A 27,613-nucleotide genomic window follows, 5' to 3' on the forward strand; every position below is an offset into this window, starting at 1 on the left:
ACCACCATAGTGTGCCATGAGAGTGCTCACCGTGCCCTGCTAAGCTACCTCTAATTAATGAGTTTGCTCACGATTATGCTCTGCAGCAAAAACCGATCTAGTTGCCTTGCTGTTTCGTTAAACCACACCGTGCACACATTACCCACACTAATCCACAACTCAATCCTTTCACTTTCCAACCATTTAATGCTCGCTTTATCGTAATTAGCTGCACTAGAATTTATGATTTATACAAATTTAAAGCGTAAAACCGTTTCGTACGCACGCACACGGGAAGCTGGCAGGTGGATACGAAAAAATAATGGCTACACAATTGCTAACAAAAGAACGCACAGTTAAAAGCTGTATGATCACCGCGCTGCAGCATTCCGCCCCATTCAGAATGCATAATTAAGAGGGAAATATGCCAAGGAAAATGGATAGGGAAATGGAGGGGAGAGGAAAAAGCTCACTTGAAAAGTGACAAGAAAATGTAGGAATAAAATGGTATCATGCAAAAAGGGGATTTGCCGTACCGTGTAGCACGTTTGGCTTCAACTTTCACCTTTCTCACCTACTCGCTCGCACGCTCAAGATAGATCACCCCTGCGTGCCGTGCCCTAAAAGGGGACCTTTAGGAAGCAGGAATGAAGGCACAGCGTTGTTGAACAGGGAATGAGAAAAAAAAGCAAAGCAACCTCGCGAGTGATTGTCTGCAAATCAACTTCTCATTAACACGTCCAACGCGAAATGCCCGCGTGCCCCAGGTGCTGAAATGCGGCAGGTTCTCCATCAGCAAGCGCAGCGCTCCCGTGGCCTTTTTGCCCTGCGCGAGCGATGCGATGAAAGTAATGACACCAACCAACACGGCAGTGGGAAATTGCAAAGGTTTAATCCATTTAAAGTTCCGGGGAGGCAGAGAAAGGCAAAACAAAATAACCGGCAGTGTAGAAAAACACAAACACACACACGCGTTGCGAACGGGCGATAATGAATTTCCACATCGTATAGATAGAATGAGAAGCGAGTTTTCATCAGGAACGAGAAAATAAAATTCAATATCAGCTGACGCACTGTGGAGCCTAGGAAAATGAAAGGGAAAGCTACACATGAAAATAAATAAAACCGGCAACCTCATCACGCATTTTTCGGATTAAATAAAGCTAAGTTGAATTTTAAATGTCAAACACAAACACGCAGTGTCGTTTTTTTCCAATGTAAGCGAATAAATAATATATCCTCCTTTACTCTGCTGAATTTATTTCCAATTGTTTGTATGCTGTTTGTGTTTTTCTTTCTTCCTATAAATGTTAGCAAGCAATGGGAAAACAACCCCCAACCGCGGGAGTTTGTTGTTTTACGCTTAAGCTAAATTCCATTAAACACGTGAAAAGCGTTGGACTATCTAAGGCGAAGTGGGTGAATGAAACGAAATTGCTCTATTTTGTTTATATATTTATACACTGTCACCGTACCGTACCTGGGTTACACGATGCACGGGTTTAATAACTTTCATTACACTCTAACTGCTGTAACGTTCTGCTCGAATTTCTAAGAGTTTCTTTGCCTCCCATCTCGTACAATGACACGACGCAACGCGTAAGGTAAATGACACTCCTCTTGAACTACAAAAACAAAAACGAAAAAGGGCAAGCAAAATTCCATTTCCCAAACAGCATCAACACGATCTACTTCTGCTGCAAGGGTAATGACGCACTACTGAAGCGCCGTCCTCTATTTTGCATCTATGAATGATTGCATTAATAATTCAGCACGTATGCAATTAGTCCGGTTCGTCACTTTCGTTCCATTCATATTGGTCCGTCAATATTATACAAAACTAAAAAAGACACTAACCGTATTATATGGCCGTGGGCGGCCCCACTGAGCGAGGCGGACGAGCACCTCTCCCCGAAAGGTAGACCCAAATCTGACACTCACCCACTAGGGTGGGACCATTTAACCGGACACAAACCTCGGTCAACCGTCCCGAACAGCATTTGCATAAATGAACGACAGCACGGACAGTTTCCCTTCTTCCCCTTCCGTACCGATCCCGCGCGAGGATGACATGCCCAACGAGGCACGGTTGAGGTCCGGCTGATCTAATTAACGCCATCCGATTACGGACGGGCCCAGTACGTGACACGAGTGCACAATTCAATCAGCATTGCGATAATGGAAGTGCAAACTGAATTTATGCTGCAATACGATTAACTGCACTGAACGAATGCACGAAGCCCCCTTGCCGTGTTGGAGCGTGTTGAAGAACCAATAAATGAAACTGGACGAACCCTGTTTGCGTTGAACGCGAGCATTAAACCTTTTCACCGGGAAAAGGAAACGATCAATCCCATCCTTCACATACTAATCGCAAAACATTCTGGAGCAAAAATGACGCACGCAGCTTGACTCCCCGGAGAGAGAGAGAGAGAGAGAGAGAGAGCTTTCATTCCCTTTTTGGCACATAGTGTCTGTGCTGGGTGTTGTGGGAAAGGTTTTTGCGGTGGTTTTGAAGCTGTATCTGCTTAATAATGCACTGGGTAATCGCCTTACCGTATACCGATACGGATATTAAGTAAATCATCTGCCTAATCTACCTACCACAGGGGCCTACCACTCCCCATCCCCCATCCAAAAAACGACCGACCCGAGCTCTACTATCCTACAAATCGAACAACAAATAAACAACACTCCAACCACAGCCCGGTCACACGAACGGTCCGGAGTAGTAGACGCGCTTCTTGCGCGGCAGTATGATCGGCTTCGAGCAGAGCCCCGAATCGTCCAGGAAGTGTTCATAGTTTCTGCCGCTCGGTCCATTCTCCGGCCCGGCGAGCGCGCCACCACCGCCGCCACCTGCCTTTGCTACCTTCGCCGCCTTCGCTTCCTGTCCGTGCATCTTGGGCGTTTCGTTAAGCTGCATTAGCTCCTTAAACGACAAACTGTTGTAGGGGATTTTCCCATTCTTGGGCGGCGTTATCGGTGGGTGAACGCTTTTCTGTATGATAATGTCGGGCGGCGGCACCAGCGGTCCCAAGCTTTTGTACTCTTCGTCCAGATTGTACTCAACGTTTTCCAGCTCCTCTTCTTCCTCCTTCTCCTCACCACACACACTGCCAGTTCCGTTTTCGGTGTTAGTAGTAGAGGGCGCATTACGTTCACAATCATCCGTCGAACCACCGTTTACTGCTTCCGGTTGGGATGGCTTCTTCTTGGAAGGACTTTCAGCACCGTCCTCCTCTTCCTTCATCTGCTCCTCATCGCCGGTCCCCTCCGCCTCGTCACCGTGCGTGCTGGGATCGGCTTCCACAATCACGTCCGGCTGGTTGGATTTACCGTACTCCGCGTCCAGATTGTACCAATCAAACTCGGCCTGTATCGGTAGCTTGCTGTCCTCGGCAATAATTACGGGAGCTGAGGTGGCAGTTGAGGCAGCAGTGCCCGTTCCGACAGTAAGATTGAGCGTACTTGTCACTTTTTTAACCGGTGAAGTGGTTGCTTTTGCAGGTGAGCATCCCACACCGGCATTAGTGCCACCGGCAGTCGCCAGTGGACTAGCCACACTCACCGACTTCAAGTTCGGGATGTAAGAAACCGTTTTCACCGGACTTCCGAACTGATTCAAACCACCCCCAAGGGCGAGATTCGTGCTCGAGAGAGCCTTCGTCGAGAGGGATGACTTTAGTTTCAGGGAGGGTCGTGCAATTGAGCTCGCCGCCAGCTTCGGTGTATGGTGGCTGAGGCTCGGAATCGATCCAGACAAGCCACCGGTTGAGCTCTTGGCCAAAAAGCTCAGCTTATCAACCGGCTTCAGCTTGGACTGGAACGTAACGCTCGGTATCTGGCTGACGCCCCGGAACGGTGACCCAAGCTCCTTGACCGGGATTTGCTTCTTCGACGCATTCCGGATGGCGGGCGACTGTTTGTTGATTTCCGCAATTATCTCCGACAGCTGTTCCCGGAACTCGCCGTCCTTTTTGCTGGGAGTGGTGGCTACCCCACCCGTCTTGGCGGGTGACGAAGACGCCGACGACCCACTGCCGGACGATTTGGTGATGTAGTTGTCCTGGCTAATGAACTTGTTCAGCGGTTCCTTCTTCGGTGGCACTATTTCCGCCACGTTCGGCAGCTTCGGCACGTCGGCGAACGATTCCTCCAGCTCGGTGCAGCTCTTTTGCTCCTCAACCGAAAGCTCACCTCGCTGCTGACTGGCAATTGCTTCCGTCTGCTCTTTCTTTTCCCCGTCCCGCGCCTCCCCATCCACCAGCGAGTAATCGTCTTCGCATGCGTCCTTGTGAATTTCCGCCACTATCTGTACGCACTTGACCGAGTCCTGGATTTCGCTGATCGAACAGTAGTCCGGCTCCGACTCGGCAATGTCACTCTGGGCGGACGAACCGGTGCGACCTTTCACCGGTGTTGACACAAGCTGTCGTTGCTGCTGCTGCTGCTGCTGATTGCCCTTCGACAGCTGCTGCAGCTTCAGCAGGTTGGCCGGTTTCGGAGGGAGAGCGGGCGGTGTTTTGCGCTTCTCCGCCAGTGCCTGCTCCCGCTCGCGGTCCTCCGAGCCGAGCTTCGACTCCATGTCGACGTAGTAGTTCGAGTACGAGTTCTGCTCCGACCCGATCGGCTCGTACTCGTTGCTGTAGATGCTCTGGATTTCGTACGTCGGCGACACTTTGTCGTCCTTCGTCCGATGGTTGGCCGACCCGTGGCTGGAGTTGCTGCTGCTGCCGGCCGTTTGCTGGAGCGATATCCGCGGCACCTGCACCATGCTGTTTTGCGTGGAAAAGTGGACGCGCTTCGAGCGGACGGCCGTGTGCTCTTTCGCCGGCGGTGGCGTTGTTTGCTGTGCCTTTATGTAGTGTTCCTCTTCGCCCGGCGCCTCCCCATTCGTGTCCTTGTTGCTGTCTCCAAAACCATCCATCGATTGTTGAAGAAGTATCTACGGCGTAGAGAAGCATAATAATCACTAAAATGGTTCCTTTTTTCGGTTTTTATTCCCCACCCCTCCCATCAACCGTACCTGATTGACACACTCCAGCACCGGATTGACGGCGGCATTGCTGTACGGTTTGCCGAGGGCCGTGTCCGAGTCCTCCATGTCGCTGGCGCTCGCGTACCAGTCGTCGTTCGTTTCGATCGTTTGCTTCATCTCCATGCCTTCGGTGTACTTTTGCTGATTGCTCACGCTTCCGGCGCTGGCATTCGCCTCGTAGAAGATGGTCCCATCGTCCAGCTCCATCTGCTCGCTGCCATCGCCCCGCTGGGACGATCCGACGAGTCGGTATTCACCCGCCCGATTCTCCTCGCTCCGTTGCTCCTCCTGCAGGACCTTCCCATTGTACCGGCCACCGGTTCGGCCGTGGATGCCGTGCAGCGTGTCGATGCGGTTCGAGTACGGCTCGACGTTGTCGTAGTTGTTGTCGCACTCCTGCCGGTTCTGATCTCCCATTCGCTTGTTTTCCTTGTCGCTTTCGTAGTTTTCGTAGATTACTATTTTAGGCACATTCGCATTTGGTTCGATGTTAACGTACGCCTCGCAGCCCGGCTCCTCCTCGCGCGGGCAACTTAGCCGGCTGCGGGCGTTCCGCTCGACCAGCTTCGCCAGCGTACCGGTGGCCGGGCCGGACGCATTGCTCTTGAAGCTGCTCGCCCGGGAGGCGGTTCCCCGCTGATAGCCCTGGTAGGAGCGCTTGCTCGTGTACTTCCGGCTGCGCCGTGCGTCCTTGAACGAGTTCGCACGCACGTAAAGGGACGATTCCTGTTCCTCGCTCGACGAAGCGTACTCCACACTGTTGAGGGACAAGTTTTCTGTGAATTAAAATAAAAGGGAAAAAGAGGAAATTGTGTAAGTATGTTTTTTTAATAAAATGAATGAATCAGGAATAAAATGAGTCTAATCATGGGTACACAAAAGTCATAACTCTTTTGATTGCAAACTTCTTGGTCGCTAAATTCTTAGGCACAGACTTCTTGGTCGCAAACTTCTTGGTCACAAACTTCTTAGGCGCAAACCTCCCACATATCAACTTACGCTACTGAGTGGATCCCCTCCACTTACCTGTATTGACACTCTCCGCACCGTCCGCGTCCCGACAGTACTCGAACGTTTGCGTCCCGCTCGTACGGCACTCGAGCCGGTAGTAGTTTTTGCGACACTTTGGGCAGTACTGGGCCACCTCGTCAATGGTCGCCGGTAGCGCGACATTCTTCTTCGCTACCGACGCATCCTCACCACCCTCCTCCTCCACCGTCGTCGACTCGTCTTCCGCGGCCAGCTTGCGCTTCATCCGCTTGATCGCACAGTTCTGGCGGTTGATAACGTCATCCTTCTCGTACAGCTGCTGCTTGATGCGGCTCTGCTCGTTCTTTAGCCGCGTCTCGAACGCTATCAGCGCCTTCAGTATGCGGGACAGCTGATCGTCCCGGAACTTCCGCTCCCATTCCAGCTCCTGGCTGACTAGCTTCAGGTGGGTCCGGGGGCCGATTACCCCGTCAAGGCCGGTGCTGGAGGGACGCTGCTTGCGCCGAACCTGCCCATTGTCAGCCCGTCGCAGATGGGCCACATCGTCCTGCTGGGGTTGCTTCGTCCGCTTTGCTGCACCGGCATCGGTGGTGTCGGTTGCGCCAGTACAGGCGTCGGACGTCGAGCAGCTATCGTCATTCGTCATCGTGTCATACTTTTCTGCCGCTTCCGTCTAGAAGCGAGATGAGAGGGCGAGAGAATGAAGAAACAAAAAGGATTTAGTGGAAAACTTTGCTGAAGGCTGTAAATGCTGTAAAGGCAAAATGTAAACGATGCGCGCTGGCCACTTTAAAAGCACACCGACTTTTATTGCCAGCCAAGTAGGTTCACTCCCGTCAGCTCCCGAACGCGCCAGTTCATTAAGCTCAAAAGGAAAACGGGAAAACTTTACAACTCTCCCTGCACCGAACGACGAAGTTGCTTCTGCAGCTGCTCGTCCTGTTCAAAAGAGGTTTTTTTTGTGAGCATAAATTTCCCCCATTTGCATATTTATAGCTTCACTTCACGTTACACGGCTTACGCTACGGATTAAAATTGTTCTAGTTTTTTGCTCTCCACTGGAGCCATTTTCAGGAAATGGTCCGACCACTGTCAACAGTTTCTTTGTCATTTTAAAACCACACGCATGCTCCCTTATTATGAATGTAAACGAACACTTTGTCTGAGTGTGGTGTTTGTGTGTGTGTGCTACGAACGATATTTTATTCACAGCCCTTTTTTCGAGGTTTATGTTTTGATTTTTAAAACCGTGTTGCCCACTCACTCAAACTATTTTCGTGTGCTTGTACTTTCTTTTCCACCGCTCAAGTGAAAGCCCGTTCTCTTCCAGTGGTTGTAAACACACACACACAAAAAGTGGAAAACACCTCATTAAATTGAACGTCTCATCATATCTACATGCTGCAATCACACGGACGCGTTTGAGAGATCGCATGATACGCGGCGTCGTGCACCAAAGTGACAATAAAAACTCCATTTTAATTACAGACTGGAGCTGCTGGTCAGCCGCTCGTTAAGTGGGGAGGGGAATCAACACCCCTTGGAACAAACTTACTGTAACAAATCGGCTTTACATCGGGAAAGTGCAAAATCGTACGCGTGTGTACACCGAAAATTCGCGCTATCTTTCGCGTGGAATGTATAATCGCACGGATGCGGTTATGCGGCTAATCACGGTTTGGCGCATTAATATGCAATCAGCGGCATGCGGTAGGGCACAGTGTTCGAAATGTTCGGGTGTGATTTAATCTAGTAATTTTGCACACTTTGCACATTTCCCGATGGAAAACTCGGTTCCCACAAAGCGGATGTAAGCGGAACGTAGGAACAGCTCTTGTTAAAACTCAATTTCTTCTTCAATGCCTAATCGAATATGATTATAATTATGATTAACATTTCTTAGATGCACATAATAACACATTTTCCTTTTTAAAATCTATAAGCTTTTTTTGTTTTTGTTTTTTCTCCTAAATATAACAAACACACCAATCAAACTCCGGCCACAATTAAATGCTCTTCCAACCGATCGACTTTAAACACTAACCGTGAAACTGTTTTTGGACAGTTTTGATTCCATCAAACATCCACCGTCACCACCTTTACCACCGCAAAATAGATAAAACAATGTACTCCGCACGTTGATAAACTTTATCGCATCGTCAAATATTTGCATCATCACGTACCATCATCGGCAAAGGGCGATAAAATACACCTTTACGCGTAAAGGGGGCTTGGGAGGGAAACAATTACCCGGAACGCATTCGGTGGTATCGATTGCTGCTCGATATTGGAAGACGGCCCTTCCCATCGCTACGTACGTATGTACGGCAAGCACTTTAGCAAAAGGCAGGCTAGCCAGGCGAAAAATGCTGCCGGCTAAATCGATCTCCTTACTCACACACGCACTGGTTTTAATGGGCCTGCCAACCTCTCTGCCTGCTTGCCTGCCTGATACTCTGGTAAGTGGATGCAGTTAATCTTTGCCCCAGCTTACCCTTAGCCGGAGCCCGGTCGCTTCGGGCTGATAGTATCACAACAAACCCACAGCTCCACTTCCACTGGCAGTAGGGCGGCGAAGCTAGGCACGGAGGTTAAATGTTATCACGCCTGATGATACCGCTTGCTGACGGGCATGTGTCAGCAGGTGAATCATTTATCGTTAAGATTGTTGCTAAATGTGGCTTCTGGCACGTCCACGGCGCTGGTGATGGCTTAACTATAGTGATTTGAATGCTACATGTTTGCCGGGCTGCTCCTGCCGCTGAACGCTGAAAGCTTGCTTAAAATCCACCGAAGACAACCTTCTCATCCGCCCTCGGCCTTTTCGCTTTCTAATCGTTTATTTCTAAATTATCGATCACACTTTCCAATGGTAATAAAATAACGGCTAGCATTATTACGCAGCGTACTTTTCATTTTCACTCTCGTCCCCGGCCATCCATTATCATTACACTAACCTGATTTGTTCGTGGCAGAGAGAGAGAGAGAAGGAAACAGAGACGAGAGAAATAGAAGAAAAACATAATAATGTGCATCCATACCGAGCGGGCGTACGCACTATCAGCAATCACACACACCTGTCGTACCACCACCGTGAGGTGGACCACCGCCGATAGGCAACTGGTGGACAGTGATGACAGTGATTGAAGGATAGTAGCAGCTCCTTCGGTCGTCCGGTTTCGAGTCGATCGCTTATCGCTCTAATAGCATTTTGAACGTTTGCCAGTCTACACTAATGAACGGTTAGGCTTCAATCGAGGGTGAGGGGTCTTGTCTTTGCGTTCTGCTGCTGTCTTTGGCTAGCACAAAACGGAACGATAAGGAATGGCACAATAAGACACACACACACACATTGTTTTGATTGTGTGGTATAAATGTTATTTGCTTGCCGGAAATGGTCTGGTTGGCAAGGAAATACGAAGGATTTGAAAAGAATTTCAAAAGTTTTTAAATTGTTCTTTAATCTTTAATTGTTTAACACATGTTTAACTGATGAATAAAAGTTAAAATAAATAGTTTCATCAAAACCTTTCGCCAATGTAATATAAATAATGTGTTTTAGTGAATAAAGTGTGTAAAGTTTGATATAATATTTCTATATTTTTTCTCTTTTTTCCTTTCCGAGTTACGATTTATTTATTTTTATCATATAAGTTAATTATTATTGTATTACTATTATTATTATTATTATTACATTTAGTCTTAAGATGCATAGTTTAGCTTTAATGTTAGTATTTATGACTTTGTAAATGGAAAAAATGAAATGAAAGAAACTACTCAACAGCAGAGTCTCGCTATGCGCCTAAAGGTATGCAACATATATTTTACCCATTTTTTATTTTGTTAAATACACTTAAAAAATGATTTTAAAAATCAATGTTTGAGAACATTTTACCAAAAAACTAAGAAAAAACAATGAACTGCCAATTCAAGCGCAATCATCTTTAGAGCATATCAAGGATTAATGTCTATTAAATTCCAAGTAATGTTTACCTTTTAGTGATCATATTCTAAATCTTCTTTTTTATCATCGTGGTTATTCTTAGCAAGTTTTGCATGCTTGGTAAATGATTGTATTATAGGCAGATAATGGAGCAATTTTACATATTGCATTTGTTCTGATAGGACACCTTGACACCGTATGATTAAGTGTTCAGAAAATCGTTCAATAAAGTCAGATTTTTACCATTTATTTGATTATTTTCATCGTTTATTCTCGATTTATATTTAATTATTTCAATAGTTTCATACCTAAAAACAATCTAACTTTCTGCAAATTCTGCTATCAGCAAAGGATTCACAGTTGGTAAAACATATCAACATAACCAATTTCTATCTGTCCAGTTTTATTATGAATAAAACCAATATAGAGCATAGCCCTCAAAACCCTCAGTTACAACTAACCGTACAACTAATCATCAATCATTCGTCATTGGTTCCACATAACTATGAATAATTGCTGTTTATAAGGTCATTTTCGTTGCAATTTAATCCACAATTAGCCACAGAAACCGTTACGAACGGGGGTTTCTATCAAGCATGAAACTGAGAACGTTTACATCATAAACAAAGAACGGTAAACAAACACCCCCCTCGGTGAACAATGATGCAAAACCACCAGCCGAGTCGTTATACATTGCTATCGGATTGTAAAATAAAGGCTCGATAAACATAAGTAATCAAACAGCATCGATGACGTTGTGGTCTTTTCAACGTACCCAGCGTTCATCAACACATCGCACGCTGGTAGGGCTAGTTGCATTGTATTTGTTTGCCACCCGTTTTGCAATCATCTCGGGCGCATCAAAACTGAATGATAAATGGACGTAGATAATACCTATCGACACCACAGGCAACCACCACCATTGGCAGCATCATTGGCAGAACACGACCGTGCACACCCGGAGAGAGAGAGACGGTTTGACGTTTGCACCCGTGTGCGGCCGTGCATCACCGTGCGTGCCGAAACGACTGTCCAAAGCGGCGTGTGCATGGTTTGCACAAGTCGTTCCGTCAAAGTTTCCCATCGTCATTTGGCGAGGGCCGTGTTTTAGAGCGCACTCCCCTCGCTGTCGATAACACCACCCCGGTGCAAAGGTCGCCCACCAGCACATCATTGTAGCGCGAAGGTTTGTGGTGTTTGCGTGTTACGCTTCAGATTTAACTAATTAGACCACGTGGGATCGAGCGCAACACGCTCACAAAACACCGTTGAAACACTAGACGCTGCCCCCCTTGCTACCCCTTCTTTGTTATGCATTTTCGTTGCACCTGTGCGCTGTGTGAAGTGTGTATTTCCGAGGCTTCCACCCCCACCCCAGCACGAAGTGCACCGTGTAGAGCAGCAGTGGCCCGACACGCTACCGTTTGCTGCGTTTAGAACAAAAGCAAATGGCATTAAAAACTTTGAGAAACTTACTTATTTTTGCCATGCATTCTTAGCCCGCGCTGTTGTTCTACGTGCAATGGTTTCCGAATCGGGGTGGTAGAAACGGATACAAAGATGTTGTTTGGAAGGTGGTTGCACAAGCACGTGCAAGAATGGGCTGAATGGGCATTCTTGGTTGGTGGTTTGTACTGAAACAGCGGAGCAGCGCACCAGTTGCACCAGTTGTAATGTACGTTCCATGCCAAGAGTGTTTCGTGATGCAAATGTGCTTCTGCTATAGTTTTAATTGCCGTGGTTTGTGTTTGGAATGTTTTTGATTGGTTTTTATTGCAATGGACACTGGTGGAGAGAGCTGGATTCTTGTAGTTTGTCTTCAATTTGTAGACAATAACAAAGGAATTTCATGTGCGCGTTTCCAATAAGAATTTATAAAAAGAACACACAAGACAGCTCCAAAAAATGAGCTGACTTAGCTCATGAACGATAACCATCGTTCTGAAAGTAATTTCCAATAAAACATTACGAAAACCTTCCCATTTCAGCAGGATCCCTTTCATTGACCCTTTTCTCCTTTGGACACACGCACGCATTATTGCTTATAGCGCTGGTGGTACTTATATGTAGCACCAAACCCCTAACGATCACATATGGATATGGACCGTCATTCGATTGGAGACCGTTTGATACTTTCCCATCACGTTTAACGAGCCATTCCTTAACCCTTCTTGAACCCTTCCAATGGACCCAAGAAGATCCAGCGTACGACATCCAGCGTTCACGTGCGTCCTAATTTCCTTTCGATTTCGAAAACGTGACACCTGATGACCATCGTTTGGCTAAAACCTTACCCTATTTATACTGTGCAGTGTGTACCCTTTTTCGGACTTCAATTCGCAATTAGTCTGCACGATGCAAATACGCTGAGTACCGCTCCGCTTTAATGCTCCCTCCATTGGCTGCTCGAATGACCGAAGCAAACATGTCTATGTTTTCCGCTGACTTTGGCGCACTGTGGCCGGCCGTGCTTAACCCTGACCCAAGCGACTGGCCCATGTTGGGGTATGGGTAAGCGCTCCTCTCACCCAATTCGAAAGTGACGACTAATCGCTCCAATTTCTCCAAGACCTGTGCGCAACAGGCGGGCGCATGGCGGGGAGGGCCGCAAAATTTCACCTTTAAATTAATTTTAATAGCCAAACAGCGGCCGGCGAAGGTTAACCGATGTTTGCCGATTATGGGAGGTCCATCCGTTTCAGCTACACATTGCTGAACGAAATTTGTCTTTATCCCCGGAAGGTCTTAGGCGAACGTCTTGGCAGTTAGTTGGCGGGTTTTTTGCTGCTGCTTGCCTGTCCTGTGCTCCTGCCGTAATCAACGCGCACGGAAGAGAAATTAGTGCTGACTTGCGTTTCCGTTTTTAGTGCGCTTTGTCAGCGACCTTAGCGCGCGCGCGCAAGGGACCCGCACCCGTTCGCTTTGGTGACACACGCACGCATCATGGAACGCGATTCGGCCATTGGCCTGATCGATAAACAACGCTTTTTAATAGCTGGCCCCAGCATGGTACACGGGAGTTTACAGATATCCGCGCACCAAAGTAATGACACGTTGCTGCTACCGTCTCAGGGGGTTGTGCCAATCGTCTTTTAATTTGCTTGAGCTGCTCCCAACCTCCCAACCACAGGACTGGGTAAACGGCAAGCGCACAGCAGATAGCTGCTGACGCTTTTCCGGCAAACTCTTTTTGACTTTGAACTTGGACGCTTTGCGCATGCGCAGATAAGCCTCCGGGCACACGTGAGCGCGCGCGCGTTTAGCGCACAAAAGCTTGGCCGCGCTTGGAGCACTGGGGTGACTCTCGCTGCGCCTTCGTGTGTACGCAAATACGAAGAATGTGGATGAACAAGTTCCAGCTTCCACTGCCAGCTTCCCGCCCGATACTGCCGTGTGATGAAAGATTAAGACATGACCCTCCAATGGTGGGAAAGGATTCGCTTGGTGGGAAAGAGATGCGGTGGTACCGTCTATCCACTTCCGATTTCCAGACGCTCTTCCCTCCCCTGCTGGATCTTTCTAATTTGTTGATAAATGTTTTATCCCACCTCCGATACCGGTTTCTGCAGACGGCCACGCACGCGCCACGGGTCGTCGTGCCGTCCAGCGACCGCCCGGTGTGACGTACGAATGATCAGCTTGAGGCAGGCGACAAATCGTTCGCTCAGCTGCCAGACAGCTAGATTCCACGCTCCGGACGTCGGCCCAACCACATCATCCCCATGAGACACAATCGCATGCAATGCAAAGCAAAAAAATGCACACGAGCAGTCTGATGGCATCTTCGTGTACGGATCGGGATGATCGGAATGATGATTTGATCATGCCTGATGCCCCTTTTCCCCATCTACGCGACCAGCTGGTTCAAACGGGCCCGGTCGCAACACGGCACAGCATCCTCCCCGGCCGAAACGAAAGAGAGAGTTTTTACCCCGGCCGCTCGGGGTAAAATGGCGAGATTGAACATTATTCAAATTAGTTTAGTCCCAGGGGTTAGCGCATGGGCCATGTCCATGAATACAACGCCACACACACGCACACACACACAGAGCCACAAAATGGGTACGAAGGTGGATGGACCAGTCAATCGGTCGTTGCTTCGAAGACCCGATCGAAAAGATCATCGTAGTTCACGCGTTTTCACCGATCCCGATCTCCCAGACAACTTTCCTTCCAGAGCCTGGGCTGGAAAGGGAAGGATATGGGGTAAGATCTCACCTCACTTTCAGACGGCCAAAGCTTAGGATACGGTGTACAATACCCATCCTCAACACTGATTGGCAAAAGTTGATGATCGTTAACAGTGACTTTAGCCTGCCAATGCCAATTGCTGGAATGTTTAGACTTGCGAGATCCCAAACATCGCACACACAGCCTGCACTGTTCCAAACCATCCCCTGAAGGATGGGCATTGGATCACGATCTCGTTATGCCCATCTACAGCTAATTTTCTCCACAAGTGAAGATCACGAAGAGTCAATTCCGCCTAGAAACTGTCAACGCAAACGATCTCCATTCACCAATTGCCTGCCGCGCCTGTGGTTCTAGAGACTCAACAGGGAAGGGAAACGTAGAAGACTCATTGAATGGCTTCTTCCCGGTCCCTGTGGCTAGCTTTCTTTTCCACTCGCCTCAATAGGTTGGTCACGATCTTCCAGCGATCGCACCGGGCAAGAATTACGATCAGCTGGCGGAGATTACGCCAAAGCACGTCAATGCGTTCTGTCACCGGGTCTTAAGATGGGTCCGTTAAGACGTCGTCACGAATTGGGAGGGGGGTCGCATTATAATTGAAACGACCGTAATTCCACAACAAAGCCTGTAACGCAGGAAGGTTCAGTTAAGCTTGAGCACGAGCAGGCTTTGCTTACCTAAATCAATCCAGGAAAGCGTTCCGAATCAAAAGCAACCTCCCAAAAATGACGTAAACAGCGAGACATTCCAGTGAGCTTTGTTCCGCTCTTCTGCTACGAAAAGTTAATAAAATTCGCCCTTGCCATCTTCGGACCGGGGATCGGCCGATCTCCAACATTACAGATGTAAAGCTTCCACCGGACGACTCCATCGTTAGAAGAGGCTTATACGCACAGAAAAGATCAATGTAGCTCCAATGCCAATCGAGGTTATAATTCCACACCATAAAGCTGTCAATTATGGATCGACAGCTGAGCTATCTTCCCCCAGCCCGATCTACATCTTTTATGAGGTGCAATTCACCCAGAAGCGACACGTCCGTTTCTTCCAAAGCCCTCGACCGGTGAACAAGATCGGTGCTATCGATAGTCGTGTAATTGCTTCTTCCCTCGTCCGGTGTAATCAAATTAGGCAAACGTGTGTAAATGACTCGCTTCCTGCCCAAAACTGTGACAATCAACGCTCTGTGTCTCTTTACCAGGCCAAGCTTCTTCGTTGAGGGAACAGTGTTCTTACCGTTCAGCTCATCTGCCCGGTAAGGTTAGGTAATTGGTGGGAATCTTGCACCGGTACAGTCAGCCCAAAACAATACGAGGCCCCACAGTCACGGTCTCGTCAAGATCTGTCACAAACACGCGCATGGCAGATCCGGAGCACTGAGCCTGAGATGGAATACTTTCTGTTGCGCGTGTCTGCCAGCAAGCACGCACAATACGAGGCTCACAAACTTTACACAAGACATTGGAAGCGCTTTAGGCACCATTGTGTGCGCCGACCTACTGACAAGATTATGACTTTAAGCATCCCGGCACCAAACGACGATGATCCGGACAGATCTGACCGTGACATTTGTACGATCAATCATGCCGTGAAATGTGAACTGCCCTTCCAAAGAAGGAGGAGTGGGTAGGTAGTTGTCCGCTTCGGTACGGTGGGAATCGTTTTCAAACTCGAAAAAAGATACAACACATCATAACGATTAAGGTGCAAACGATCGGTATGTTTAGGTTTTGGAGGATGAAGATCTTTAAATGGACCTTTGCTTAGTGGGCGGGTTCTGCTAACAAGCAGATCACGAGTTAGCATTTAGAGGAGGTAATTTTAGTAGATCATATCACTTTAAGACTGTCTGTGACGGCAGCTTTAGGAGCTGTGCGTGACTTGCTACAATGCTTTTAGGAACGAAAAATACGTTATTTGCTAGGTTTAGTTTCTCGTATTGACCTTCTCGCTTTAGTAGCTTTTTGAGTGACTTTGTGTTCGATGAGAAGCAGACGCATGACAACGATTGTCCGTGCAAGGTAAAGTAGTGTCTCTCTCTCTCTCTCTCCGGAAGGCACGGGGAAGAATCTGCACCTACACCTAATTAGCATAATAATGCAATTAACAATCGGACACTGTACACAACCGACTGTAAAGTCCGTGCTCGTTGCAACATGTTTGTTGTGTAAAAACTGAAATAAAACCTTCGGTCAGCACGGTTGCCGGCCACGTACTTGCGTATCCGCCACCATTACAGCAAAACGATGTGGCCTATTACAGCAACACAGATGCCCACCAACACCTGCAATCTTCACCTCCACTGTTTTTTGCACATTCCGACGACTTCGCTCACAACTCTGGGCCTGATGTCGATATAAAATGGCATAAACCGACCGTATAACCTGCCAGACGGTCACCCACACACGGAAAAGATGTTTGCAAGTTTGCATGCAAAAAATAACGAAAGGCCAAACGCAAAGGTTCGCCATGGTTTGCAGCCTGAAGCAGGCGCTTAAATTGTTGCCATTTTTGCTTGAACTTCAGCAGCACACGAAACGAGAATTGATTGATTCTACTGTAAATCCGTTCTTCTGTTGGCAACAAAAGCCTTGTCTTGGGGAACATGTGTGTGTATGTTGCTAGTTGCTAACCAGCTGATCTTCAGGGCATCGATCATGCTCCGGTTGCACACAAACCATCCATCAAACCGCGGGGCTTCCTCTCGTTTTGGGAAAGGGAGTTGAGCCACCACCTCTAAGCACTGTCCAAAGTACGAACCCTTCACACAATGACACTGAAACCGTGCCGTGCCTTCGCCGCTGCACGCGATTTGCTTTGTTTTGACGCAGCTAATGTCTGCAAAAGCGTGCAGCGACAACACTTCCCAGAGCGAATTTTTTAATTGATCGTATGTATGTCTCGACACCTAAAGCGAGAGGGCTGTTGTGTTGGCGGCATTGCCAAATGTTTCCAGAAACAGTTTCAGCATATTGTTTGGAAATGTAGGGTAATTTGATACTTTAATTGAAAGGCCCTCCCACCGCAGCTGTCGCTGATCGTGATCTTCGTTCCGGTCGTTCGGTTTTGGGGTCCTCGAACGGGGAAAGGGTAGCATGCCACACCGCCGATGATGTTTCGCTTTGTTTCGCTACGTTGAAACAGAAACAAAAACACAAAATCACATCTTGCGAAACTGCTTTGCACAAAACATGTTGTGCCACCAGACCCGTGTGCAATAGCTAATTCTTTCGATGCTCTCCAAAGCTGGTGCTTGGGCGCTCGAACACATTCAAAAAAAAAGAAACATTCACACGTAAAAATCACGCTCCCTGTCGCAAACGTCTGGCAACGTTGGGAGAAGGAGATGTATACCAAAACACACCACACTGCACCCTGACCTCATATCCGTGAAAAATGGGAAACCCTTCACTTGCCCTCACTCATGTGAGACTTTCAAGCATCAAGATCACACGACACCGTCAGGCACGGGCGGCGACAACAAAACGATCGACAAACACGGCACACGCAACCCCCAAATGTAGTGCAGAGACTCTCACGGTGGAGGTTAGGTCATGCTGGTGCCGCTCGGTAGGTATTCTTCGTCTTTCCAGCAAGCGTTCAGGCTTGCTTTTCCCTTGCCGAAACTGTTAAATATTCATTAGAAGTGCCGTCACTTCCCCAAAAAAAGAAACAGTACACCTCCGCCACTTACCTTACCCACCCACCAATGCTGCCAGCTTTTAATGTGTCACAACGTACGATTATGGACGATTGATGCAGGTCGTTCATGACACTTTCTTGGCACAGCTGCTACTGCCGCTGCGATGCAGCATTGAAACATTTACGGCAGGTAAGTTATGGTAATTTGCGCGACTCGACGCGAAGGCCCATTGTGTACCGTCATTTACACACAGACACACAGGCAAACAAATGAATATTGGATGCTTCTTCGGCAGGCATTGCATAAAGAATGCATAATCGTTTTGTGAAATGTGACCGCGGTGCCGGGTGCGTACACCGGTGCGGGGACCGAAACGATCGTACACACATGATGCACACAGCACTTTACGATCGCATTCGAGATTCTTTCGTTTCTTTAATCCATTATCAGCGGAAAGGTTGGGTGGAGGTGGGCTTTATGGTACGCTGTAAATAATGGGTACAGAATTGAACATTTATAAAACAACAGGGCAGCGCTTTAATACAAGACGGCTATTGCGGATGAAAGTTAGCTTATAGCGTTTTAATTACGGATGATTGTTATGTGATGTTACGTTTATGGATGTGATTACTTTCATGAGTTTCCTTTTTGGGGCATTTGTAAGTGGTTCTAGTACATTTTAGAACATAAAGAAATAAGTTTACAACATTATATTCCTTTCTTACTCGCATAAATAAAAGATTTAATGAATATATTATTAGAATTTCCCCAACAGATGTAGCATATACTAAAGAGATAGTGATAGTGATAGTGAGATATCAAAAATTAACAAAATTATCCAAAGTTTGAACTTGAACACAACAAAGCCAAAGAATAGGAAATGAGGCAAAATATTGGAAAATGTATTTCATGGACTAGGATATCATTTATTAGTGTAATAATTCGACTCTGTTCGAAACATATTGCTATTTAAATCTGTTACAAACATTTTTGTGATTTTCTGACTGGAATTTACCCATACCTTTGGGTCTAGATAGTACAATATAACAAGAAATCTACCATAAAGGGCAGCATTTTCCTCTATGCATAACCTAGAATAATTCAGAAGGTAAAGATTACTTTCTAAGCAGTCTAGTTAACACTATGCTCTATGGTAGAAAGACCAAAACACACAAAAAGAGCCCACAAAATATAATCTCTGAAATTTCATCGAAATTCTTAAGTTTGAGCTTTACATTTTTGACGGAAATATATCAAACAACTTCAAAAATCATTATTGCCAAGGTCAATCACATCCGGTACCAAGTTTTCAACACACACACACACACACACACACACGAGCTCCAATGCACCAAAACAAACTCTACGACAAAGCTCATTTTCTTTGCAAAATGAGTTTCCCACCTCTTCCCCACACGATGAGTGAACACCGTCGACAAAAGCTCATAATACCGCCAAGCTCCGAAGCTCATCTCCATCAACGACACACCGGAAATGGACGCAATGGCACCAGTCACCACAACAACACCGTTTCGGATAGTAATAATACCCTTTGTTTATTACAAAATATATCTAACAAAGCTTTGCAATCTCCTACGCAATTGCCATTCCTTTTGCAGACGAGTGAGCAAAAGCATCCAACAACCAAACAACACAAAAAGGTGGAAAGCAAGTCTTCTTGGTAAGAGGGGTTAAGGCAGAGGTTTTAATACCACATGCGTACGGTGGCATCCACGTGCAACGACCTTTCCGTAGTACGGGTTTTCGTAGCGGCCAGACACCAAATGGAACGGAACGTTTACCGATTAGTACCGGAAATCAAATGCAATTCGTTCCACTGGTAGAAAAAAGGCAGACTCTTTTAAAGCCGTTATTGGAAGCCTCCGAGCGTGCTAGCATCTCCAGCTGCTCTTCGCTCAGTCACAATTGTTGTTTTCGGAAGATGATACAAACAGCTACACAGCCGAAAACATTCCCAGCTTGTTTTTTTTTTACTTTCTCATTCAACTCAAAACAAAACGACCGAAAAAAGTAAGCCCGAATCAACAACAGCCACAGCGGGAACGTCAGGAACCATTCCTTCCGGAACTGGTTTGCCTACAGCACACGACAAAAGCTTTGCGCATTGATCCGCCACCTTTGACGAGTGATAGATGCGCTCGATAGGGCCCTTCCTCTGCACGCTACGGAAAGTGCTTCGCTTCCGGTACCTTGGAGGGAGAGAGAGCGTGTGTTCCGGGAGGTTCAGGGCCAAAATTCCACTACCCACTGCAACTCTATTTCACCAGCACATTTGGGGAAAAAGAATTCGGGAGAGAAATTTTACATCCTCACCGGATGAGATTGATTGGTCCTCACCGGTGGCATCTCCGGTGGAATTTCGTTCCAATATTGATCTCCGGCTTTTGTCACACCGGATGCTCATCGATTTCCGAGCGGGTCGAAAGCAGGCCCTAACCAAACAACGCGACGAATTTATGGCGTCCATTTAGCACCGCATTGTCGTTCGGTTCGGTTTTGCCTTTTACGGTGCTCTGCCGGGATGGTTATTATACACCCTGACCGCCGGATGGCCGAGTGATCGTTTATGGCGGTTGCTGAGTGTTGGATTTTGGCACAGGCCCAACGGCTTTCCCCCCAAACGGTGACAGATATTCACTGAGCTTGTATGTTTTTGATCTATCTGTTCACCGTTTTGCCACAATCGGCTTTTGGAAGGAGATAAACATTTCACACCGGACAGGAATTAGATGCTTATCGGTTGGGGGATTTCTTTCGCCTTTTGGTGTGAAATTTCTTTACGGCGCCTAAAGTTTCCTAAGCTTACAGGCAAAATAAGGATTTGTTAACGAGTTTTTGATTATTAGCAGATTCTTTCTAGAGTTACAGCTTAGTGTTTTAAATGGACAACATTTCATGGATGAACTATTCACAAACAAACATACAACTTAAAAGGACACAGCGAATAAAAGCTTCAAGCTATGACAGACGCACTACAGACTTGGAAGTTTGACATGACTTTTAAAGCCTCGCACTCAAGAAGCGCCAACGAAAATGTAGATCAAAGTGTCTGGACCGAAATAAACACTGCCTCGCCGTCAAACGATCGCGCTAAATGTCAATGGTAGCCCAACGTTCACTCAACATTTGCATCCCTTCTGCCACTCAAGCATCAAGATTTTGACATTAGCGCGCCTCGCGACGTTTGTGCCCGCTGAACTTTTCAACCATACATCATTTATCTCGATGACCTAGAGACGGACAAAAAGTCCTATTCCTTCAACGTACGTACCTCTAAACAACCGCCCGGACTGGATACAGTGTCATATGCTCGCGTAAGATCAACTCGTTTGACTGTAATTAATCTGTACCACCGCTGAGGCGCACTCGACGCATACCGACCATGCAGCCGACCCCGAACAAAGCAGCACTTAAATTCCGTCATCCACTGTCAGCCATTAACGAAAATAAACCCACCCCTCTGCCCAAATGGCAACCTTACCGACCACGCCGCACAATAAGCATGAATTTGCATCATTAATGATACCTCCCCGTGTGGCAGGCAGGTCTGAGCAACTGTTCAGCTACCACCCACCTCCCTAGGAGGCCAAACACACACACAGATAGATGTCAATGATCTGACACAACATGGCGCTCGGATTTTGGAGCCCTCCAAGATCAAGCCGGTTTGACGAACGTACACGTAGGTTTGCTCACAACGGACCGGAACGGCTACCTAAACGAGCTACCCCCAAGGACTCGACGGCGCAATTAATGATCTTCCTCGTGGCCGGCAGGACTCAACGGAGCTAAATTTACCGCCACAAAACGCATAACTTCGCATTGCGTAAACCAACAGGGCTGCACCTTCCGGGCAGTGACTGTTTTATGGTGGGTTTGCGGGCGGAACTGTCCCCCCAGATCGGGCCGCCAGAACGACCCGCACCACGCAGGGTAACAATAGTGCCATAAACCTGCGGCCGGCGACCGGCTCATGCCCACAGATGCATGAATTTATAAAGCAATCGACATGGCGGGTGGCTTTAGTACCGGCTGGGGTTGTGGTTGGATGGAACGATGGTAAGGAAATTTATCGCATGAAACATACACATACTCCTGTTTTAATACAGTTCCATAACCGTGCACAGTTTGAGTTCATCTTGCCAGCACTTAAAATATTGGATGTGTTATTTTTTTAGTATGTGACTCGGCAACGAGTTATCTGGTTATGTTTACAATCTTCCTAAGCACAACTTTACATCGATTCTAGGTATTTTGACTATTGATATTTGTATGTCATATACACATGCATTCGTCAGGGTATTTGCTTTATTCAACATGAACTAGCTGAATTATAGAGATTTGGTTACTAGTATACCTTTCCAGTCATAATTTTATTGGCATACAATTCTGATAATGGGGTCCTTTCCGTTTTAAGTTCGTAGGCTGAAATTTCAGCCTGTCAGCTGTTTGCATTGTATAGCAGTTTTCGAGCAGCTATATAAGTGGGTATAATACACAGGTGGGCTTATCCCAAGGTGTATGAATTTAGAAGTCAGAATTTTATTGCTTCTGCATCTGAATGAAGATTTTAAGAATGTTTGGTGTATTCGTCAAGCCTCCAGTAAGCTTGTTTGAACAAAAGTTTTCACCCATTCTGTTAAAAAGTGATATTCAAATTTGGTTATAAAAAACATGCTGTGAGACCACCTGGACTACATACACTTTGATTCTAGATTCCACCACGTCATCTCTTTAATGCACCTTGGGGTAAATGTAAACAACACCCTGTTTTCGATCAAGTACTCGAATCTAATAGCTTTTAGGCTAGAATAATCTAGATTGAAAATTGCAGGCTAGTTTTTTGTGTGGTTTTGTATGGAGTGTTTACATGATTTCAGCCTCCAACTGTCAAACTCCAAACAAAAAACTGACTAGAATCGTGAAGGGCCTCAATTTCAGTTAATCATTTTATACAAAGAGAAAAGAAATGAAAACTTTGTAAATTCATTATTTGACAACAAAAGGATTCTTATATAGCTATATAAGCGTATAGTTATATAGCGTAATGTAGCACTTTACGGTAACCAAGGTATCATCCATAAACTACGTATTAATCAAACACAAAATAGGATTAATTTTTTTATTCAGGAGTAACGGTCCAAAAAGGCCGTATTGCTTAAAATAAATAGGATTAATGACATTCGCCAAATTATTACAAAAATCTACAGCTGGAAAACGATAAAATGCTAAGATAGAACAAAATCCATGTTCAGTTCGAATATCTAGCTAAAATAATCATCTTAGTGATTAAAGCACTTACGAAGAGGATTCCGTACATCCGTTACAGAACTAACATATGGGCTGCGTTACATTTTTTTTAATTACTGAGAGAGAAAAAGTACCTGCAATAGGTGTGTCGAAAATTCTTATTTTCAACGTTGCGTTACCATTTTAAAATAATCCTAAAAATGCTTGTGAAACAAACAAAATACTTCAACAAGTATTACTGGAAGTACAAGTTAAGCTTGTTGTTTTAACTTCGTATGTGGTGAAAGGATCTTAACATTTTATTTGAAAATCTAATACATCTAGCATTTTACAGCGTAATAAATCTATGCTTTTATTACAACAAAAATCTACGATAACAATTTACACCCCTGCTCATACAAATAAAGCTTCGTTAAGTAATAAACTTTCCCAAGGGCGCAGTTTTCCATTTCCACACCGCAACTCACCCCTTTTCCTTCCGACACCGTGCCATAGGCTCATCACCAAAGGTACCGTCAGTCCTACCAACCAGCAGAAAGGGTTGTGTTTCCTCCATCCGCTCGAAGGGTCCACTTTCATCGAATTTACCAAATTATTAGGTAATAACCACCGTCAGCTTATTACCGCTTCCAGCCACCCGAGTGGAGGTCGAGAACGCGGACGCCAATGAAGGAGAGGGCCACCCTCAACCGCAATCAATCGAACTGCTGCACCCCGGCCATCATCTGCAGCTGATCTGCAACCGAAACGGCACCGCTAACAAGCAAACTTTCAATTTCATTTCCATCGCGGCGGCGGAGGCGGTGGCAGTGCACCCGCAGATGGAAAATGCATGCCTCGTTTGATCGAATGTTTCGCTTTTTATCGCCATCCTCCGCGCAGTGGCAGGTCGGAGAGTGGCGGAGAAGCTCGTTTGCATTTAACGTTGCATTGTTTGTGCATTACCCGTGCACCAGACGAGATCGTTTGATCGTTCATTTGCTTGTTTCTAATTTATTTGTCTCCCCGGGAGGGATTCGGTTGCGCAAACCGGCTTCTAGCGAGCAACACAATACCGCCAAGGGGGAGATAATACGCTCGATCCATTAAACAGCTAAGTCCAAGGATCGGGGAGGGTGAACGTGATGGTACCCATATTTTCCGAGAGACTTTTTGTGTTGCAGCGAGAAATAAGCTGCTCGACATGTTTAGAAATGGAAGCAGCCTGATAAAATGCCCGCATCAATCAATAATATGGGCTAGATAAAGGTTGGAAGGTTACATTGAACGATATTAACCTGTGACACTTTAATGATTTCAGCCACGAACTAGCCATTTAAACACCTTACAGAGGCACTTTTCTGGATGTAAAAATAATCCGCATTAATTATGCATCATGGCGTTCGCTGACGCATTTGATGTGAGCTTTTCTCTAATACGCACTGCAAAACCTAATAGCTAATGACCACTTGAGTGGTCCTCCCCATATGCAACACACTTTGACCTAATAAACGCGAGCAAAAACGCCTTCTGTGACACTTAGTCGAGCGCATTAGCCACTTCACAAGTGAAGTTTGGTACGCTTCTCGCACTTAGCAAGCTGCTACCCGACCGGCAGTTACGGCCGCGTTGGCTATTTCGCTTTTTGTATGGCCGCCCTAACAAAGCAAAAACCCACCCAAACAACAGGCGTAGTTACGTTAGCCCCTCATCACGCCGACATAGGCCTCTCTTACCCCTAAAGGTGGCTTTTCTCCGTTCGCCTGTAAGCACCGCTTCGCTAAAGATGGAAAGTACGTCCCCGCGTCTGCAGCCTCAGATGGTTTTTCGGTCTGCCAAAAAATCTAATTAGCATTCGTCTTTTCCGCCACTCAATAAAGCATGTTGCATCGGTGGAATCGCTGGAATAACTGTGGGAGGTTATTGTGGCGCCCAATAATAGATAGCCCTAGTAACTCGGCATCCTTCCCGCGAGCATCTTCATCCGTTCACGCTCGGCACGATCGACAGGAAAGGCCCTAGAAAGGCGTGCAATGGTTGCATAACGGAATGGAGCCGATGGAACCGATTGCGCCAAAAAAAAAAACGCGGAATCTTCCTTTCAAAGCTTTCTGCTGCTCCAAAACAACAACAATGGCTAATCTGCATCGCGATCTGCACGCTCGGTTGTTGCATCAAGGTTCGATAATACGATTTCTACTTCACGCTACCCTGCTACCCACCCCTGCAGCCCCTTTACCTTAAAAAGCCACGAGTGAAGTTGGTGAATTTCGTGAATCCGTTCCAGTGTTTGCCCTCACCATCACACCATCAGCGCACCTGGAAACCTACTTTTAACTGTGCGAGGTTTGCTCGCGAAAGCATAAAGCACTTACGGTGCCCCACGCCACGATCCGGTTACTAGCGGCCCCCGGGTTGTCCTGCTGCAGGAGTGTGGTGGTATCGATTTGCTTTTAAAGCGCTTATCGACGAAAGCGATTGAGTGCATTTGCATTCACCTCATCGTGTGCAATGATGGCACACAAATCGGGGGTCAGAGCAAACTAGAGTAATGAAAAAGCTTCTTTTTTTAGTGTGCAATCGACCAGGTCGTTTGGGTTAAGCTTTTCAATGTAAATTCATTTATAAACTTGAAGTGCTTTCCAAGGTACTTTCATAAAACATTAAGTAAATGCTTTATCAATTTTCCAAGATTGAACAACCATAGCGTAGTACAAAATAGATATAGAAAACGTTTAGAAAAATTGGAATAACTGGAACCAATCGCGTGTGCTAAGTAGAGCTTGGATCTTTTAGAGGCGGAGTACTTCGGGGTAATCGAAATAGACTGTTGTGTTTGAATAACATATGTATATCTTTCTTATATTTTAGGAAAGAGTTTAACGAAATACGAAATTTTCATGTCACCGTTTTCACAGTCATTGTGGTCATGACTATACACAGTTTTGATAAATATTGCTCCATAAAATCTTAAAGCACCCCAAGTTAAAGATTGGTCGCTTTATCTTCAATTTTCAATCCGATTTCACGGTGTGGGTTGACGAGCTTGACAATAATTCATGTTTCAAATAAAGGATTAACGATGAAATTTCATACGGATTGCTAGTAAAAGAGTATTGTTGTACATGAGATGCATCAATCACACAAATTCAAAGTTATTTATTTCTAGTAATGATTCAGGATGAATAAACAGTTAATACAAGATGAAAAGCTAACCTACAGCGGTTTGTGCAGCTCGAGAGAATGCAAATAAAAATCTATTATTATTATTTTCAATACTGGAATTGATTATGTGTGTGATACTTTAACGTATTTTTAACATCTTTTAAATATTTTCTATTTCTTTCCGACGATTGCACGATTTTGTTTGCATTTTATGCAGTTTATTTTGATCATAACTGATAGTTATTTAATTATATTGATATCCAATAGCTCTTCACTTATATGCTTGAAATGCTTAAGTTAAACACCGTTTAATTTGAAATTATTTTTTTTTTTTAAATTTAATCACTTATGTTTTAAACTGAATGAAATTGCTCGTATAATCACAGAAGAATGGTTCTTGTTCAATGCGTCTCTAAAACTCAGTTTGTCTACAAGACTCAATTATCTCAATTTTCTACATTGAGTTCTGATTTGAATTCAAAAAATCAATTTTCTGATTTGATTTCATGGAAAATTGGTTGTAACATAGTACATAGTTGGCTACTAGACTCAATTATCCCAATTTTATGAATTGAATTCTGATTTGAATTCAAAAAATTCAATTTTCTGACTTGATTTCATGGGAAATTGATTCTAAACCTCAACGATAAATGTAGTAAAACCCTCTTTTCCCGAGGAAACGAGGAATTGATAATTTTAAACAGTTATAAAACAATCATAAAAAACAGCTCGACGCCACTCACCCTGAATGCCTAACCAACCGTACCGCGACAGCATCGCCCAGAATATCGATTTAATACAATTAGAAGCAAAACAAAAAATCACCCACACGCCCCTCTAAAACGGTCCTGACCACCTACCGTACTGCTCTGCTCGGGATCGGTATAGAAGACGCTTCGCCGATCGCCGCCACTGCTGAAGCTCGAGCTGGAGCTGTTCCGCTTGACGCTCGTAACGGGGCTGCTGGTACCGCTGCTGCCGGCCGCGCTCGATTTGAGCGACGGCCGACCGGCCCCGCCGATCGAGGAGGCCCGGCTAGCGGCACGCACAATCGCCGCCGCCGGCGCACAGTCGGCCTGCAGCGGGGGCAGCCCGTTAAACGACTGCACGATCTGGGCGTTCGTGATGCCAAACATGGTGGCCGCGGTCGACGGTGCCACGATCACCGACGCCACGTTTCCGGCTGTCAGCGCTGGTGCGGTTGCTATCGGTTCGCGCATTGTTCACTGCGTTCCACCACACCATGGCCTGGAGACGACACTGTGCCCGTGCGGTCGATCGAACACTCGCGCCACCATCGATTCACGGCCTATTTCGGCGACACACTCAGGGGCTGGGTAGGAGCTTCTTCCGATTCTACTGTTCACAAAAATCACGCTGTCACGCACGCTCACGCTCTTTTTCGGTA

At 46.2% G+C, this 27,613-nt stretch overlaps 1 protein-coding gene across 2 annotated transcripts; it reads right to left on the reverse strand.

Moving 5' to 3' along the window:
• Positions 1-1,181: 1,181 nt before the first annotated feature.
• On the reverse strand, positions 1,182-27,613 carry LOC133393247 (uncharacterized). 2 transcript variants are annotated; one of them, XM_061657186.1, is made up of 4 exons: positions 27,066-27,613; positions 6,047-6,683; positions 5,009-5,796; positions 1,182-4,927 (listed from the first exon to the last, which is right to left on the reverse strand). In XM_061657186.1, exons 1-4 carry the CDS (start codon positions 27,423-27,425, stop codon positions 2,690-2,692), a joined length of 4,023 nt encoding a protein of 1,340 aa, XP_061513170.1. In that variant the 5' UTR covers positions 27,426-27,613; the 3' UTR covers positions 1,182-2,689. The 2 variants fall into 2 exon arrangements, with proteins under 2 accessions (XP_061513170.1, XP_061513171.1); XM_061657187.1 differs by lacking the exon at positions 27,066-27,613 and adding an exon at positions 7,997-8,044.

The sequence above is a fragment of the Anopheles gambiae genome, chromosome 3 (assembly GCF_943734735.2).
Source record: "Anopheles gambiae chromosome 3, idAnoGambNW_F1_1, whole genome shotgun sequence".
In the NCBI taxonomy this organism is placed as follows: Eukaryota; Metazoa; Arthropoda; class Insecta; order Diptera; family Culicidae; genus Anopheles; species Anopheles gambiae.